Genomic DNA, 11,218 nt, shown 5'->3' with positions numbered 1-11,218 from the left:
CACACCTGAAATCTTGGAGGAACATTTTTTTTATCAACTGATTACTACTTCTATGTTGCTTTTTTATTAAAAGTGGTTTTAATGGCACTTATCCAGTCATAGGGTGAATGCAAATAGACGAGCAATAATGTTGATTATACACTAACTCACAAGAATCACATTTACACAGGATGATGGAATGATGAACCTGGATTCTCATGCTAGAGGGAGCAGCCAGAATTTTATCTCGGAGAGTGAAATTGTCACTGTTCTCTAGTTAGTAGCCTGAGGAATACAAGTTTATACTTTCTCTTCTGGTATGTGAGTTCTAGAAACCTACTTCCAAGTCACTGGTGCTAGAAACTCTGAACAGATCTGAAAACTGGAGCTCTTTCACTCTCTATTTCTACAGCTAGTATAGAACTATCTACGGCTACTTTAATTTCTGTAACTTGTGACCAGAACAGAACAGTGATATTATGGTTACCTAGTGATTTGTTTTGTCATTAAAAACAAACAAATAAAACCCACACTTCCCTTGCTAAAGGTAGCTTAGGACAGCGTTTACGGTTTTATAAACTTAGAGTTTAAACATACTGTGAGAGAAAAAAGGTGCTGTCCATAAAGTATGAAGTATGTGTTGCATTGTAAGGGCCAACAGGAATTACAGTTTGTTTTTTTTGTTGATAGCTTAGTCATCAACAAAGCACTTTAGTTGAGGAACTGATGGGGTATCAGTTCATCTTTTGTATCCATTTTTGTTCCAATTTGTTAAACTGCCTCTTCTATTTCTTTATACGGGCTTCCATCTTCAGGTAAGTCATCTTGCAGGAGTAAGTCAGTCTTCTATCACATCACTGACTTAACTGAAATCTCGGAGGAAACAAACAAAAAAACACCCACCACAAACCCCTCTGAAAACGCAAGTTATTTTAAAACCTGAATCAGTAAAGATATTTGGAATATACTAAACACTTCTGTGAGGTGTGTATTCCATTACAGTGCCCTGGAAGTACATTCCTTCAATATCCCACTTTGTACACTGTGTAAGTTATAACTTGATGTGGTCAGCTGAAGCTGTGAGAAGTGAGTCTGACCCTCTTTGACACAGTTCCTGAACAGTTGTGCTCCTCTCAGTGTTACAGCCAGAAGTTAATCTACAGTATTAAAAAAGAACAAAACCAAAAAACAACACCATCAAAACACAAAACCACATAAACATACTTCACTGGTAAATACACTTTAACTTACAGAGTATTAAGGATGACGGTAGCATATTTGAATTACCAGAGCAGTGACATTCTGAGCAAATAAGACTACTTGTTTGCTTTCTCAGACTGCTATGGAGAAAGTAAACCTTAATGTCCTGTGTAGTATTGTTCTTATTTTGTCCCTTAAAACATCAGTTTTGAAAAAACAAACAAAAAAAACCAAAAACAAACAAAAAAAACTATTATGTGTGCTCTCCTACTAGCTTAATGTTAGTAGTTAACCGTCTAACCTATCCCTAGTAGCTGGTAGAAGGCAGAACAGTGTTCTCTTACCTCTATTAGAAGAAATTGGATTTCAGATTGCACTAGTTTGCCAGCATCTGTGTAGAAAGGGAAATAGGATTAGTATTTGCCCTTCAGTGGTGGTTATAAAGGGTGATTCCTGCCTTACATTTTAGGCAGGCTCCCTTTCTGCAGGATTTGCTTTTACATGTGCAGTACATCTTTTAATAGATGTTTGAAATGTAGAACTTATTCTTTTTTTAAATAAAGCTCGCATATACTTTGTGTATGGTAAATCAGATGAAGCAAGAAAGGGAGCAAAACGATCTGGCAACAATGTCAGAGTCTATCAATCCTTCCACTTGTATGAAATGTTTAAATTAAATTTAGAGTTAAGTGATTGATTCTGACTTTCTCTCCAGCACTGAGACAGTTTCTGAATCTGCTTTACCTCTTCGTGGTGTGGCTATCAAGTTCAAGGTTACCCTTGCAGTTCAGGGAAAATCAGACGTGTTTGTTTCAGTGGCAGGGGGTGGGAATGCAGTAGCGAGGCTGCTGGTCTAGACCTACATTTGATTAAAGCTTTCCTGCTTTAGCTGCTGTGCTGGCACTTACTGAGCATGCAGAAGAGTTGTCATTACATAGTTTTGAATTCGCTCCAGAAGTACAGGCTGCAGCATCAAGTCTTAAGCTCAGTGCCACTTCTCATTTCTGAAAGCAGTGCTTCCACTAAGCCCTCTAGTGAGCGGATCCTGCAGGTCCCATCCGTACTCCGGAGTTGCACAGAAATGCTTCGAGTTGGCAAGTTCACGTTCCCAGCTGGAACCTGCAGTTCCAAAGCTGTGTGTTGCTGGTGCTGATGCAGTTAACTGCACTACGGGAGGGAGGCAGTTCGGTTTATATTTGAGGTGCCTGCCCTTAACCAGCTTTGAGGTGAAGTGCTTTTGGTTCCTTGTATCTTTCCATGTTGACGTTTTTCCTTCTCGGATAAGGAAGTGTTGGAGCAGTTGGGTAAGTATATTTTCTGAAGAACAGTATTGTAGTACTGATTTTTTTAAAAAGTACTAAGTAAGAAGTCCATCGTTTTCTCAAACCCTCATAATCCTCTGGAAGTTTCGTGCTGCTACTGCAGCTTTTATTATCAGTACTATTTATTTAAAAGCCTCATTAAGGTAGATCTCCAGGAACACAGCAGCAATCTCGGTGAGGTTAAAAGGAATCAACCAGTGTTTGTGCTTTAATGCAAACTGACTGCTTGAGGTGTGACACTTCAATCCAGTTGGTGCCCTGAGGGCGGCGGGGCGCTGCCCCCAGCCCTCCCCTCCCCTCAGCGCCCCTTCAGCCTCAACCGCTCCCTCCGCGCGCTCCCCTCAGGGCGGCATTCAAACGCGCCTCCCTCCCGAGGCCCCCCGCGCGCGCGGCCCGCCCCCGCGCACCGATTGGCTGCGCCCTGGCGCGCTCCCCTCCTCGCCCCGCCCCCGCGCGCCGATTGGCTGCGCTCTCCCCCCACCCCCCCCAGCGCAGAGCGGGTGCCGGCGGGCGCGCGGCCATGGCGGTGCTGCTGCAGCTCCTGCGGCGGCTGCTGGCGCACCTGGGCTGGCCGCCGGGGCAGGTGAGGGGCGGGGGGAGGGGAAGGAGAAGGAGAAGGGGGGGGGCGCCTAACGGCTCCGGGCAGCCGTTAACGGCCGCCGCGCCCGCCCCGCGCTCTGTCCGCCTCAAGGTGCGTCGGGGCACCTCAGCCGGGGGAGGGGAGCGGGAGGCTGCCTCACGCTCCGGCGCACGTAGCTCGAAGTTATCCGGCAGCGTTTCTCGCAGAAACCCGGGGGCTCGGCTGCGCTCCCGGGGTTAACGGCTGCTCTGGTTCCCAGATCGCAGCGGTGTGGCGAAAGAAGGAGTACGGCCCCACGCGGAGCGTGGTCCGGAGGCTTGGCACGATGCTTTCCCTAGAGCCCTACCCCAGGCCTTATTTCCAAGTAAGTGATTTACTGCTATACGTATCCTTCACATGGATTTACGTTTCCCAGCTCCTTAATGTAGTAACAACTTGCCTGTGCTTTTCCTCTCTTTTTTTTTGTCTAATTTTTAGCAAAAATAACTAACGTTTTGCTTACCTGATGCTCGCTATTTTCAGCTTCCTCACAGCACTTTACAACTTTTTTGCGAAGGCAAGATTTTTAATGCGTACTAAATCCAGTTTCTCCACACGCGTGTATATTTGCTTATTTGTTCTTAGCTTGTTCAAGACCCGTGTCCTCCAGATTATGATGAGCGAAGCACAGCTCCTGTAGCTCCATCGCTTGCTGATGTCTTGTGGGTGGCACATGATGAGGGGCAAGTATTTGCTAGATTCAGGTAAGTACAAGTACGTGCGCAGAAAGGGGTAATAGCAGTAACTTGTGTCATCAGTGCTTTTCCCCTCCTTCAGCCTTTTCAACGCTCTAGTTAAACCAGCCCTGCAAACTTTGTTTTTAGGGAGTTCCTGCTCACCTGGAAGTTCTTATAGCGCAGAATATTCTCACCTGAAAGATTTCTGATGCTGGGTATTGCCTTTCCTCTTCCCGATAGCGTGTCAGATGCGTTACTGGTATTTTAACTTGTGTTTAACTTTGCATGCATGTCGTATATAGAAGTCTTATAGAGGTATAGAAGTCTTCTCCTCTGCCCCTTTCCATTCCTCTAGGGAAAAAATAGAAAGTAGTTTTACTGTTCTTCTACAGGATATGTTCAAAGTCAGAGGATTAGTTGGAGAGCTAAAAGCAAGATTAAGATTTGGATACTTTTGTGTTTGTGTCTATGTTGGATAATGTAATTGTACTTCATACTGGTGTGTGTTTGTCCATGATCGTTGTGTACTGCTTGCTGGTAATGAAATTACAAGACTTTAATAAAAAGTGCGTCATCTGAATTTGTTAGAGAACTTGTGATATGGTTGTGTTTCATTTCAGGACTCCTCAGCTGTTACTGTCAAATTACCTAAGTCTTTTGTAGCAGCTGCAAAATCTTAAAAACATAAGTGTATTGTTAAAAGGAACTCTGGCCTGTTTTATCCTGCTTGGTGCTGCTTATAGCAAGTCTAACTCAAAGACTGATGGAACTTCAGTTTTCTGTTGTTTCCATTTTTTCTTCTTCCTCCTTCTTTTCTGACTCAGTGGGATGTTTTTCAAGGACAAGTGTTGTAATCTGTATCTCTTCCTTCTGAGACAGTGAGATTTTTTTTTTAATTTTTTTTTTTGCAAATCAGAAAACTGTTGCAGGTGTGGTTTGAAGTAAAAGGATGAGTGTAGCAAAAAAAAAAAAGTCTGCTTTTGTTTCAGTCAAAGGTTAGTGGATTTGGAACAAATAAAGTGAACTTAATTTTTTCCTTTCACAGTCTCATTCTGATAGTTTGAGTTTACACTCATTCTGTATTGAAAGATAAGGTTCTTACTCTGTCAGTATTAAAATTCATGATTATTCTCCAATGTGTTTTCTGAAAGATTGCAACTTCTTTGTCACTTGCAGAGTTTGATAAATGACTAGAATGTGTGAAGTCTAGTTAAGAGATCATTGTTATCTGACTCTTTCCTGCCTTTTATACTTACTGTTTCATGTAGAGAGGAGGGAAAGGCACCCCAGTCAAATTGAATAGTAACAGCTCAATCCTGTACCATGACCTTGCAATGTCTAATTTATCCCTGAGTAAGTTATCTATTTTGATTGTGACTGTTCAGGATTTTTTATCTTACTTGAACTGAAGAAGACTTAAAACATTTTCTTAACGTTATGAATAGCAAATTGTTTTCTTAAATAGTTTGCGAATTTTATGTCTTGCTGAACGTTGGTAACTTGCTTGGACAGACCCTGAAGAAACCTTGAGATTTCTTTTGCTGGCTGAACCTTTTAAACTGTGTTTTCTGTTTCTTTCTAGGACTGAATTATGGAGAAAAGAAAAAAGTACAGCTTATCATGACTTACATCCATCTACAGATTCTATACCAAGTGTTCCAAAAAACAGTATACAGAAAGACAGTCTTGTTGATCGAGCAGCACTTCAGAAAATTTCTGCGCTTGAAGATGAGCTGACTTTTCTTCGTGCTCAGATTGCCACTATTGTTGCAGCACATACCCTGGGAAACATTCCATCGCGTAAGCCTTTCTGGTTTGAAGTAAACCAATTTTCCTTTACTGCGTCAGAGGTCTTGTTCACATCTAACCACGTCTCTGATACTGATATAGAACATCTCTAACTTCTTCACCTGGTTATACCAACAAAATTTACTGAATGTATTTTTTTTCACCGTTTGTGCCCTTTGTTTCCCGCCTTTGCTTTCACTTTTTTTTTTTTAATGCCAACTTTCTGATTTTGAATGCAGTTGATCCTAAGTGATCTTCATATTCTTTTCCATGTTTGTGAAGGAACTTAGTAACAACACTATTAATAAACCACCAATTACTGGTTTTGTTTAAAAATATATATATATAACCTTAGACTTATGTACCATTTCTGACAAGTTATCAAAATACTGAATAAAAATATATGGAATTGAAGCTCAAGATTTAAGAGAAAGGAATGCTACAAATAGTCTAATGTGTAACCATCACTGGAGTACCGAAGGTAGTTAGTCTCCAATATGAACTTCAATCTTGTGATTTTTTTTTTTCCTTAAGTTTTGAGGTCACAGTTGTCTTGTACGCTAACCCCAATGTGGTTGTTGAAACATTTGAACTGATACGAGACGGTTCAGGGGCCTCTCTCTGTGCTTTGACTTGTTGTTCTGTTGTCACTTTTTGTCTCTTCTCCATTGCACTCTATGCATTTTGTAGTCTGTTTTATGTGCTTTGTGGTTTTCTTTGCTGTTGCTTCATCTGGGTTATTCTAACCTTCAGACCATTGAGAATGATCTATGTGTAGTTGCAGGCTGCTTTCTGTTGCAGGTTTCTGATTTACCTAGTGCATGGATCAAAGACACATCAGAGCAGCCCAGACCACCTCAAATCCATTATTTCATGTGTTCTGAGTCTGTGGCTTTGAAACCAAAATTGGTTTTAGTTTTAAATGTAATTATTTTCTTCTGTGGTGTTATGTGTGGTGTGTAAGGAAGTGCTTTTAGAGGGCCGTCTTATCTTAAAACAGAGTCATGCAAGATGTTGCTTAGAATTATTAATTGCTAAGGTACTACAGACTGTTGAGAATAAAATCCCTATTTTTCTTCTGACTGCATCCAGAAGCCTTTAAGACATTCAGCATTCCAGATGGGTCTTACCCAGTGCCAGCCATGACTTCTACGCCATTGTCCGTCTCTCACAATCACTTTGTAATTCCCTCGCCGCCTCCGCTCCCTTCTGGTGCACCATCTGCTGTTGATGCTAGTAACTCAGCGATTGAACTCATCAAACAACGCCGTGCTGCAAGAAACAGTGCTTTGACTGCAGCTGATGCTGCTGATCACCAGAGGACAAAGAACGTTCCTAGTATGATGGATGTTTTGAAAGACCTAAACAAAGTTCAGTTGCGTGCTACTGAGAGGTAGGTTGGAATTCAATGCGTGTCTGAGCTATCTAAGGCCATGTAACCGTTACAGCGTTTACGTATAAGCAGAGAACACCACGATGAAACAAATCATTTAACACGCAGCTACTGCTGACAGACTGAAGTTGGCAGCGTTTACGTTCACGGCTTGGAATGTGACATGGCTTTTAGATGCATTTGAAAAATGCTGAATATAGCATTTAAAACTTCTCTGCTGCACTAGTATACGAATCTCAGGTTGTTTGCATCTGTGTGTGTGTGTGACTTTTGTATCCCTTTTTTTGTTGAGACTGGGTCTGTCACAGGAAACTGATCTGAACAAATACCCTTTTCTCATTCACTGTGAAAGGACTGAAAAAGTGTCTTAATGTGTCCAGAATATTCTGGTACTACATTCAAACTGTTAAAACAAATATGTGCTGTATCTTACTGAAAGCGTTTCCTGAATTTAAATTGGATTGTGATATTTTTCATAGTATGCCATTTTGATTTTAAGAGCAGTTGACCTTACAAAAATGCTTTAGTAAAGACTGTAATACCTCTTTGTGTCAGTGTTGGTCTGCTATACTAGATGTGATAGAAGTTGTCAGATGTCTTTTCTGAACTTGTGGAGCTGGAAAAGCATGCAAGAACAATCGAATCTCTACTGAATAATAGGAGCTCTTAATGTGGGAAGAATGTCACCAAAAATGATTGCACTCTTATTTCAGTACTTTCTTAAGTGTGAGTTTTATCCCTGAAAATACTTAGCACAAGTCTTGGACAAATTATCTATATGCAATCCTGGAGCATACCTTCATGCTTTTGATGATATATTTATACAGTAAATAAAGCAAATACAAACTGCACTAAGGAAAAACTATTTCTTGATGTTTCCTTCCATGTATGGTGAAAGAAGAGAGTGAAACATTTGTAATGACAGTTTTAACCGCCATCATGTTAGCAGGGGCAAGTTGAGTTGGAAATGATAGGTGTGCATCTGAAATGCTCCAGGATTTAGACATCTACCCGAATACTGAAGGTAGAACTTCACTGCCAGACTTGCTGCTAATGCACAATGACAGCAGTAAGCTCAACTCTTTGGTCTGGAAATCACACTTTCTGCTAGCACAAGTGTGCATATATCTAGAGTTGTTTCAAATATCTCAGTGCTTAGGATGTTTTTTTATGATTATTTTCTTGGATTAGTCACTAATTTCTATCTTTATGTTAGGCTTTGGGGTGCTAGATGCTGTTTTGATTTTGTGGGTTTTGCTGTCTTGATTTTGTTGAGAACGCTTTTTTATAAATTAAAATAGAATCATGGAATGTCTTGGGTTGGAAGGGACCTCAAAGATCATGGAGTTCCAACCCTCCTGCCATGGGCAGGGATGCCACCCAGTAGATCAGGTTGCTCAGTCTTGAGTCTAACCAGGTCTTGAACACCTGCAGGGATGGGGCATCTACAACCTTTCTGGGCAACCTGTGCCAGTGCCTCACCACTCTCTGAGTGAAGAATTTCCTTCTAACCTCTAATGTAAATCTTCCCTCTTTTAGTTTAAAAACATTCCCTCTTGTCCTGTCATTATCATTTTTAAACGTAATTACTCCGAGAAATTTTGTAATTCTTTTTCTTTCTTCTAAGACCACAGAAAGGCATACTGTTCTGAACTGAAAATTAATGAAATTTAAGTCAAATTATGTTGTAAAAGGTTATGAATTATGTTAGTAGGAATCTCCAACTAATATGCCTTAATATACCTTATGAATGAAACTTGCTATGCAAACTGTACTTTTTTTTTTCTTTCGCATTACTTTAGCACTTTCTGTTGATTTATTACCACTTTTCTTTAAGGAACAGCATCAAGTTTTATTTTTGAACTAAGAATCTGGCTGACGAGTTTTTAGGTGTACTGTTATTAGCCCTGTCTGGTTAATTGCGTTAAAACAACAAAAGCAGCATTATTTGTGCAATCAAGGGTTTATAGGATGAAGATGTATACAAAAGTTGTCTTATTGGACTTTAGATCGCTAAACACAAGATTAAGGGTGGAAGATAATAAATTTTCTTTCTTTGTAGGTCGCCTGGAGGCACTCCTCTTTCTAAACCCAAAAAAAGGCTAAGTTCAGATTGGGATCCAGTTGCTATACTGACTCATGCACTAAAACAGAAATTTGCACATAAATTTGAAGACGATGATGATTCACTGGACAAAGAAAATAGATCCTTTGATAGCTCCCCGTTTTCTAGTCCAGAGATCCCACTGGTATGTTTTTATATAATAATGTGTTTTTATATTCTTGAAATGACTGCAGTTTTCATGGATAGTAGCAAGGTTTTGGAGTCGACAACTTTTCTACAATGATTTTAAGCCATCAGCTTAGTTGTTTCTTTCAAGTGTAATCAAGGCAGAGAATCCCAACAACTTATTATGAATGGATTTCAGCTGGGAAATGCTTTTCTAGATACACCAAAAGGAAAAAAGTTAGACTGACTCTAAAAATTCAGCTCATCATTGGTTAAACTGTGGACATTGGCTCGATAGTAACTAACAGGCATTTGCATGTAGAAACTGTATGTGCAGTTAGTAATACTGACTATTAATTTGTTAACTATTTTTACAAGTTGAGATGCCAGGAAGGTAACAGAGGTCTGCCTAGCATGTGCTGAGTGTTCAGAAAACAAAATTAAAGCATTGGGTTTAGTATCTTCCCTCTTGTGCAAGCATCATTTCCACATGCTCTACATCTTTTATTCTGAACATTGTTGCAGAGCCCCTGGAAAATCCAGTTCTTTGCTATGAACAAGATGCTGGTTTCTGTAGAGCAGTCTGCAAGCTACTTTAACTTCTGCAGTCCAGCAGGTACTGGTGGTTATTTGCTAGAGACATCTGTAAACCCCAGAGCTGCTTAGATGAGACAGACAGAAATAGGTGGAAGTAATTTAAAGCATCTCTCTCTGCTTAGCAATTACATCTTTTCATCTGTGAAATGAGCGAGATACAGAATCTTATTTGGCACTGTGGTTTGTTTGTTTGTTTGTTTGTTTGTTTTAGCCTAATGGAGAAAAATAGTATTGGAAAGCATGTGGTGGAAATCCAGACATTCTTTGAAGGCTGAAGGCTGCAGCTATACTCATGGCTAGTTGCATGACTGAAAATTTAAAGAAAACTAAGATGTGTGTTTCTTTTTCCTGCTATAACAATTCTTTGAAAAACTTCAGCTGGCACAAAGATTTTTGCAAGGAAAATGTAGCTTTTATCTTCTGCACTGTAATGAATCATCCTTTCTTGTACAGCCTATATAAATTTCCCTGTGATTTTTAATTTTTAAAATTTTTTTTTTAAGGAAAAATCTGAAACTTGTAAAAAGCAAGGAAACAAAACAGCCAGGCTTGTGTTTTGGATGCAACAGACCATTGCATTGTGTAGCAAACATACCTGATTCTAGATATGAAGATTGAAGTTAGATCCTGGAAGGGCGTGTTTATGAATCTTCTTTTGTTCCAAGTTCTAAGTTAAATTATAGTCTGGAAGAGGGACTGATTAAGGCCAGCATGTTCAGGAGCAGATGAAGGAAGATGGGCTTTTCTGGTTGAAACAGGGGCTTGATTGCAAGATCATGCTTATTTTAATTGTTTATCCTTGAGTGTTCTGAAGAAAAACTAATGTAAAGCAATTTATTGTGTTTATGTTATTCTTCCTAGATTAAGTGAAGTGCATAAATTCTCCCAAACTGCCTTTATCGTAAACAGCTTCTCATTCAGTTGTCTTGGATATAATTTTATCTAATTCCATCCCTCCTGGCCAGGTTGGACATTGCAGCCTGAAATCAAGTGCAAATTCTAGCCTCGTGAGAACTGATGAAGTTAAAGTATCAACGTGGAAAGTGAGAGCTCATATTTAACTGATGGAGATTTCTGAGGAAACTTCGTAGTGTGTGTGTAAGTGGCAGGCCCACTCTGTGAAACTGCTGTAATATGTTCTAGAATGTATCTGTCTTATGCTGTTAATGTTTGGGTTGTAGGGCTTGTAAAACTGCCTCTTCCTTCTCTTTAGTTTCCCAGCAGCCAAACTCATGAATGTGATGCTTTGTGAGAAGCACACAACCAAAAAAAGGGTTTTGTTACTGTGGAGCACTGTGTCTGAAACCTGGGAAACTGAGAAATACAGGAAAGAAATGTTTGTGAAAGAAAAGTAATTATTTTGTGGCAGCTTAGGTGAGCACTGTCTCTGTACTTCACTGTAAATACTGAAGA

At 40.1% G+C, this 11,218-nt stretch overlaps 1 protein-coding gene across 1 annotated transcript; it reads left to right on the top strand.

The window, feature by feature from the left end:
• Window positions 1-3,021: 3,021 nt before the first annotated feature.
• On the top strand, window positions 3,022-10,992 carry MTFR2 (mitochondrial fission regulator 2; the record flags this gene model as incomplete). Its single annotated transcript, XM_084284457.1, has 7 exons — window positions 3,022-3,084; window positions 3,341-3,445; window positions 3,706-3,824; window positions 5,380-5,597; window positions 6,678-6,978; window positions 9,041-9,227; window positions 10,771-10,992. 7 exons carry the CDS (start codon window positions 3,022-3,024, stop codon window positions 10,864-10,866), a joined length of 1,089 nt encoding a protein of 362 aa, XP_084140583.1. The 3' UTR covers window positions 10,867-10,992.
• Between the last annotated feature and the right edge of the window lie 226 nt (window positions 10,993-11,218).

The sequence above is a fragment of the Netta rufina genome, assembly GCF_964035555.1.
Source record: "Netta rufina genome assembly, chromosome: 3".
Taxonomy (NCBI): Eukaryota; Metazoa; Chordata; class Aves; order Anseriformes; family Anatidae; genus Netta; species Netta rufina.
Note: the sequence above shows the minus strand (reverse complement) of the source record. Positions and strands in the feature narration are given on the sequence as shown.